The sequence below is a fragment of the Nicotiana attenuata genome, chromosome 2, assembly GCF_001879085.1.
Source record: "Nicotiana attenuata strain UT chromosome 2, NIATTr2, whole genome shotgun sequence".
NCBI lineage: Eukaryota > Viridiplantae > Streptophyta > Magnoliopsida > Solanales > Solanaceae > Nicotiana > Nicotiana attenuata.
In genome coordinates, this window is record NC_031990.1 from 29,854,097 (window position 1) to 29,862,570 (window position 8,474).

General features: G+C 35.6%; 1 protein-coding gene across 1 annotated transcript; it reads right to left on the reverse strand.

The window, feature by feature from the left end:
• On the reverse strand, positions 933–2,971 carry LOC109206379 (U3 small nucleolar ribonucleoprotein protein IMP3). Its single transcript, XM_019369209.1, has 4 exons — positions 2,745–2,971; positions 2,536–2,643; positions 1,833–1,907; positions 933–1,614 (listed from the first exon to the last, which is right to left on the reverse strand). Exons 1-4 carry the CDS (start codon positions 2,876–2,878, stop codon positions 1,383–1,385), a joined length of 549 nt encoding a protein of 182 aa, XP_019224754.1. The 5' UTR covers positions 2,879–2,971; the 3' UTR covers positions 933–1,382.

Genomic DNA, 8,474 nt, shown 5'->3' on the forward strand with positions numbered 1-8,474 from the left:
CTAATTTGTGAAAATCATTGAAATAGGTGTACAATACGTATAATAGACTGTTAAATTGACTTGATGAAGTCTGATCAAGAGGAGCTCTGACATTGGATTCTTCCACCTCAATATATTGGAATTGAATCACCCCAATCGCAGATCCTTCCATTTTCAGAAGTTGCTTCCTGAACGAAGGTTAAACAGCCTGCAGCATATCAGCTCACGCCGCCATAACGCCAGCAACATCAGGACCACGATAGTCACTTATCACCATTGACATAGACGGATTACAATTCTTAGAGATAGCATGGATATAGGGATTGACTCTTTATACCCAGGTCCTGCGCTGCTTCTGTTGCCCTCATAGGCGATGTTATCTACTCGACAATACTTTGCAATAGTTCAATATATGGCCCTTCACTGTACACAGCTCACCTCACCATGTCCATCATCATATGTTGCAATTTCAACTTGGATTTTTAGCTTTAGTTTGACCAAGTAGGATAGGATTCATAACTAAGTTACCATTGAAGGAGTGTTAATGGATGGATAGTAATGTAAGTTTGCTATTATATTGCCTACCTAGCGCATTTTAATGGGATAACCTTGAGTGTAGCGTTCTTCATGTCCTTGAGAAAGTACATATGATCCTCCCTAAATCCTAAGTAAATGGACTGCAGTATTCTAGCAGCCAAGCGAGCAACAAGGAGACCCTTGCACAAGAAAAATAATGGCACTAGAGAGCATAAGCACAGAATTGGTAAGAAAACCGACAACCAAAGAACATGCAGCATAACTTAAAATCACCAATTTTAGCAAATAAAGTACCTTTACTTGGGAAAAACAAATAAGATCCCATAGCGACTACAAAGTACCAAAACAACTGCTAGCAAAACCAACCCTCGCAAAAATAAAGATATAAAAAATATAAAAGAGAAGAAAGAAAAGCCTGGAGAATACCAGTAAAAAATAATAATAATAGACTACGAAAACACAGCTAGCAGCAATAGATGAATGTAAACATCCTCAGCCACAATACAATACAAGATGACGGCTGAAATTCAAGTGCAGATGACGCTAGTACTAAGGTAGCAAATTGAACTCCAAATGACCAATCTGGATGATTAACAAAATCACGACACATCTGCCACAACTGGAGGTAGACTGATTTAAGTTACTATACTACCATTCAGTAGAAACTGAAAAGATACAATGTTCCAATTGAACTTTACTGTTGAATATCATGTGTTTGCAACATAAACGAGCAAAAATGTGGAGTGGTTGCATAAGACAATCTAGCATGAGGTAAACTTACAGGAAAACTCTCACACCAGCCAACAAGAATATTTTCCCTTTCTATCATTCTATTCTGGAATGCTTCACAAATTGCTGACTGGTCATCAATTCATTGCATCATAGTCATCTAACTTCTCGTTGTACTCCAAGACCTTTCTCCTAATCTTGGATGTATCTACCCACGTGATGAAGTCCTCCATATTTCTTGTCACAAGAAATGCTGGATCAGTAACTGTATCGGGTCCAACTCGAATATGACCCTGTTCTATATAAGTCACTGCTTCCTTCATGTGCTCGGCAAACTTCAGCCGCACCAAGATAGTGGAGAGCCTACGCCTGCAAATGAAGAACACATCCGTCTATTTACCACCCATAATAATATCATGCAACAACACGATCCCATTTATGGGCAACTAACGGTGACTTGAAACTTTGTCTCAATCAGTAATCCGTAAAGAATTGCAGAATGATTGATTATGCTTGGAAGATATGTGGGCTAGAGCTTTTTCTCATCCACATAGAACTGCTTAATATGGAATATAGAACTCACTTACCGGCAGAAGGATGAAACTGATAAGTTCTCGCACACAGCTAAGCTTTTCCTCGTAGTTATTACACCCATGTTATACCTGAAATTAAGGAGACATCTATCAGAATTTGTAATCACATGACATCTGTGGCAATAATAAAGACAGATTACTGAAATTGATTGAGAAAAGATCTTTATCAAAAGAAAAACCAAAAGCAATTGTTTTTTTTATAAGCTATCAAAAGCAATAAAATCTCATCTCTCAAACTAGAAAAGAGGGAGATGGGGAAACATCTGTGCACATACATTATACTGCTAATCGTCATCTATACATTAAGCCCATATGATATAATACATAGAAACCAAGCAAAAGGAGGATCAGAGGCCGAGATATACAGTTGTCGACCGTTTCAGAAAAACACTACATGTTTGCCTAGTATCCGACGTTTATTTATTGAAAACAATAGTTTAATAGTTGGAGAATTTTTTTTAAATAGCTACAACAAATTAAGGTTTTCTTCACTCCTACAACATTTTCTTCTCATCGTGCCACATTAAACTATATATCCTAAACAAAATCATAGGTCTAAAGCAATTAGCCTACACAAGGACGATAACAAGTTGATATCGCATCCCTAACTAGTATCACTTGGCAAATCCTCTCTCAGGCACTCCAAAATTTGAAACTTAATACACAAAGCAGAATAACATAAGGCTAAAGCACTGACAGCTTTTCTAGAAGGGCGTCAGTCATCTCAATCCGATAAGGATCTCTTGGGTCCATCTGCTTCAGTATATTCACCAGCTTCTGCGCCATTCTGCATAAACCCGAGTACCTAACATACACACACAAAAGAAAAAAACATAAATACATAAACAAATAAAGAAATAGCTCTTTAAGCCACTAAAATGGAAATAGGAGAACAAAAAGACATACTTTTTGTAGTCGTCTCGGCCAGTAACGTGGTAGCGACGCATGACATTAGGTTCTCTGTGACCTCCTTCTCTCTTCCATTGTAGAAAGTCCACCTTCTTTAGGAGCTTCTGTTCATGAGCTTTTAGCTTCCTCATCTTTGGCTATCGGAAAGTTTGGCTATCGATTTCGACAAGGGCGGCTCTAGGGCAAAGCAAATGAAACTTTTGCCTTAACCCCCAAATATTTAAGGCCCAAAAAATATAAAGTGCTGCTATATTATAATATTATATAGTATGTCATTTATATTTATACAATTATTAATAAAATATTTTAAATTTTCTTAAAATTTGGTAGAGGTAGCTGAATGAATTAATAGGATAAAATATTTCTCTCGCTAAATTAAATAATATATTTATCTTCTCAGCAATTCTATTTTTCTTTCTTTCTTTTTTCATATTTTTTACTATTTTACTTTCTAATTTCAACTCAGATTCTCTAAATTAGCTATTCTTTTTTGTCACATTTGATTGATTCACATATCAGAAAGCAAGTTCTTTTGTGTCTCACTTTTTTAAACTAAGAAATCCACGAGACACGTGTCATAAGGTTCAAAACAAGATCGATTATAGGCTCAACCCTTTTACCATTTTCACTTAATGCTATATTTTTATAGGGGAGAGTTCAATACCATATAACGTGCGCCTAACCCACATATTATATGTTGTTCTCTCACACTTTTTTTTTGTCTCAATATTATGTGAATTTTATGAAAGAAATTTCAGGGTCTTTTAATATATTTTAGTTTTAAGCCACCAATTCCGTTGAGCCGTGATGATTAATTATCAACAAGTATTTATAGATCACTGTCCTATGAACGTGTTACTCAACCAGCTTCATTCATATCTAGTAACTAAATAACACATTCACTGATTGCCGTTTTATCTTAACTGAGACTCTATAAAATTTGATTGAGAATACTCAAGTAGGTGATTAGTAACGCATTGACTAGATTTCCAAAATTTCTTAATAATGGATTTTATGTTTTTATTTCAACTTAGACTATTAAAGTTTGCCAAAAAAAAGTACAAAAAAAATTGGACAAAAGAAAGAAAGAAAGATTATCTACTCTTTAATACTAAAAATACTTTAGAAGTTTGAAATAAATTACTTAAATCTTCATATTAGTAAATACTTTTTTTACAACAATATCAAAGGTAATATATTGAAAATACATGTCTAACATATTTTTTATTTAAGTTATCTCTTACTAATATAGATAATAATAATACTACTATGTGAAGTTAAAGGTTTTATCATTTAAGAATGTTATACTATAAATAACATGTAGGAAAAAATTGGCAACACTAACTTTTTTCTGCATATGTGTGTGTGTGTGTATATATACTAATAAAAAAATATAAGGTATCTTATTAAAAATTGGCTTTAGGCCACTGATTTTATGGAGACGTCCGTGAGCTGGTTCGGCTGTTGCTGCGTCCGTTGGTTTTTGTGGTGAGAAAGATGACGGGCCAGTGGTGCGTTGGTGGGTGACAGGCTACTGGACAGTGTTGCTCTGGTGGTTTCCGGCGAGGGGTGGCGATGGCTGGAAAACGGGTCTGTGGGTGTGTCTCCTAGGTTCAAGGCTTAGGTCTTGTATTGATGTGTTTTGTGTGATAAGAAGAAGGGGGATGGGAAATGGCGCTTCTGTTCTTTTTGGAAGGAGCTCGCGCAGCTTCTCTCTTACTGTCTGTATTGGGTCCGATCTAGGGTGTTTTGAATATAAAAAAAAAAGAAAAAAATATGGCTCCCAATCTGTGTAACGACGGATCTGTTTTTCTGCCACTAGGGTTCTAAGTGTATAAGGATTCTAGGTTTTTTTTTTTTTAAGGGTATGGGCCTAGGGATTATGAGCTTGAGAATTAGCCAAAATTTCACGGTATAACCAATTTTTGGACTGGTTAATCAAAAATAGCCAGTATTTACCAAGTCAATGAAAATTAGCCATCGTTTTGCTGCAATAGAGACCGGTCCAGCATAATATACTGGAGTTCGGCCGTTATACTTTGCTGGCTCCAGTATAATATACTGGAGACTGGAGCACTAATGCTCCAAACTCTAGTATATTATACTGGACCATTATACTTGCTGGAACTCCAGTATATTATGTTGGAGTTCTAGTGTATTTATGTTGGAACTCCATCATATTATGCTGGAGTTCCAGCATACTATCCTGGAACTCTAGTATAATATGTTGGAGTTCAAGTATACTTATACTGGAACAGTGGAACTCCAGCATAATATACTGGAGTATTTTCTGGGTTTTGAACAGTGTTTTCGCTCAGATTTATCTTTACATAAAAAGTGGCTAAATTTCGATTACTTTTGAAATTGGGTTATTTTTGAACGACCAGTTGTAAATCTGGCTATTTTAAAAATATCCCTGAGAATTACGGGCTAGATTCGAAAATTAGGCCTATTGGAGAAATTTAAAAATAGCCAGATTTACAAGTGGTCGTTCAAAAATAGCCCAGTTTCAAAAGTAATCGCAATTTAGCCACTTTTCATGTAAAGATAAATCTGAGCGAAAACATTGTTTAAAACCCGGAAAATACGCCAGTATATTATGCTGGAGTTCTAGCATAAGTATACTTGAACTCCAGCATATTATATTGGAGTTCCAGGATAAGTATGCTGGAACTCCAGCATAATATGATGGAGTTCCAGCATAAATACACTAGAACTCCAGCATAATATACTGGAGTTCCAGCAAAGTATACCGGTCCAGTATAATATGGTGGAAGTTCATACACAAGTGCTCGAATCTCCAATATATTATGCTGGAACTTTCCGTGTGTTGGAGTTCTAGCATAACATGCTGGAAGTTCATACACATGTGCACCGAACTCCAGTATATTATGCAGGAGCGGTCTCTGTTGTAGCAAAATAGTGGCTATTTTTCATTGACTTGGTAAACACTGGCTATTTTGAATGACCAGTCCGAAAATTGGCTAGACCATGCTATTTTAACCTAAAAATAGGTCGTTTGAGCCCAAGTTTTATTTTTTCCCCGCGAATGAGACTAAAAATACGATTTCATTTACTATTAATCCTACTTAAGTAAAATAACTATTAAAATAAGACTGACCATTAAAACAAAACTATTTTTTGTATTTTTTAAGATTAAAAATGACTACAAAATATTAATGAAACTATTTTTTTTTTTTGTAATTATTCTTTTCTTGTAATAAAATAAAGTAAAAGAGTCGAAATTAGTTGAAATAGCGATATTAGGCATAAATTAACTATTTACATGCTAAAATATAAAAAAAACTTGGGGAGGGTCAAAAATCACTGTCACACCTTCTTTTTTACTACACCCCGGAGGGGTATAAAGGAGTTTTTCCAATTAAAGGACAATCTTATTAAAACATAGTCGCCACTTGGGATAATTAAGGGTATCCCAAGTCACCGGTTCGAATCCCGAATCGAGGAAAAGATTGACCCTGTATTACAGTCCGCAAACACAGAAATCCCGGTAAGAAATTCTGTTAACCCGGGAGAAGGTGTTAGGCACTCCCGAGTTACGTGGTTCTAGCACGGTCGCTTTGATCATGCTTGGCCTATTAAATTATTTAATTACTGATTTTAGAACCCATGTGCATTTACCTCTTACCGCTTTTAATTAAGAAAAATTATCTTGAAATGGGTCACGCGTACGTGTACCCCTTTTGTTTGGCGCGTCAAAAATCATTTCGCGCGAACGTGTCCACAATTAATAACGCTTTATTATTATTAAGAAAAGTTTGACCGAAGTTGCGCGAACCCATACTTCGGTTTTGTTTTTAGGAATCGTAATCATGTCACGAGAACGTGTCCACGACCACGATAGTATATTAAACGTGCTTAAAGCAAACTACGAATATTTTGTCATTTTATATCTAAGTCATAAGAAATTAATACGAGGGCCATATGTGATTTAATTATGATGGAACACCTCGAGCTATATAAACTAAAATTAATTAATAGCCCATGAAAACCCATTTTTTATTATTAAAAAAAGTTTGATCGAAGTTGCGCGAACGCATACTCCGAATTGATTTTTAGAATCGTGATCATGTTACGCGAACGCATACTCCGGATTATATTTTTAACGACCCTAAAGGCTGCTCTACGAATATTATTAATTAACTAAGCTACAATATGTGCAAGGACCAAGACTCGTATCTATTAACCATATGGCTTCACTTAAGCACACAGAACTCCGGCACATTTTAACTCAATGCATCCCATAAATATGCCCATCTTTCTCTAACTAATGCACTGCCATTAAGAACTCAAGTTTTAAAGTCACCTGGCCATCAAATTCACTTTTCTCAATTAATTATCTAGGTTAGAGCATTCATATGACAGGTAACAAAAAACTCAAAACACCAGCTCCATAATATTTGGCCGTGGTGCATCCTTTTACAGGGAAGTATAACATGAATCTCTGATAGATATGGCGAAAATACAATGCTTTTGAACAGGGAGTGGATGCAACTAAAGCTCAAATATTCATCAAGCTAAAAAGACCATAGCATCATAGATAATTTCAAATCTTCCCGAAGGAGTAGACCTGATTACATGCACGGAATACATGGCTTTGTCGAATGAGAAAAACTCATGCTCAACAGCTACACACCAGATGCAAAAATCTAAATGCAATCAAGTACAGAATTAACTGAGTAACTTTACATCTAAACCTTAACTAATTCTGGAATGCATTCGTCCTTCTGTTATGAACAGTCCATTCATGCAACTAGAGTTCGACAATATTACAACACCCAATATTCTGAAATTATACACTAAATCTAAGCAACTAAATCACCTTAAGCTATTAGCATGAACCAACACTCAGCACAACCCAAAAATTGAACTACACAATACTGGAGCATCTAATCACATATAATGATAGTAATTAACAGTAATTACATCAGAGATTTAAGATGTCTATTCAAACTTCAACTTGAACTTTCAAATCTTCATACATGCTAGTCAATACTTAGTTCCATGACAAGTTTTGATAGTGTACCTGGAAATTACAAAAGGAAGAAGAGGTGAAAGCAATGAACAACAAAAACATGCCGGCAACGAGACAATATCAGCAGAAATCAACTCCCCCAGCAAGAGAATCGTAAGACAAAACCAAACTCAAGTAAAAACTCTTCAACCAAACAGATTCAGTCCATTTTTGAAATCCAAACCAATAAAATGACAAATCTTTTTCAAATCCCAGAGAATCAGTCCCAACTTCTAATTCAAACCATTATAAAACTCCAAAATGAATAACAAGTTGCTTCAGAGGTTGAAAACTTCAGGAATCAAAGAAGGAAATTCAATAGAACAGTATTTTTTCTCTCAAAGTTCTAGACATCTGTATTTTTTTTTTTTTTTTGTGTTTTCAGCTCTTAAATCTCCAATGAGCTTTCCCTTAGCAGTGCCTTTATAGGCAAGCTACTAGGGCAGCTGAAATGGTTCATTTTTTGCATTTGAGCCCTTTGTGAATTTTTCTTTTTGCAGCTTAGTCCCTAAATTACTGACTTGCTTGCTAAGCAAGTCTATTTTTCAGCTTCTAAGAAGCTTCTTCAGGTGGTTATTGCAAGATTCCCTACTTAATCTACCCAAATTACCCCTGAACCCTTGGTTTTTTACCTTTAGCAGATCAAATAGGCCAAGTCAACCCAAAATCAGAACTGATGCGGGTTTGTAACC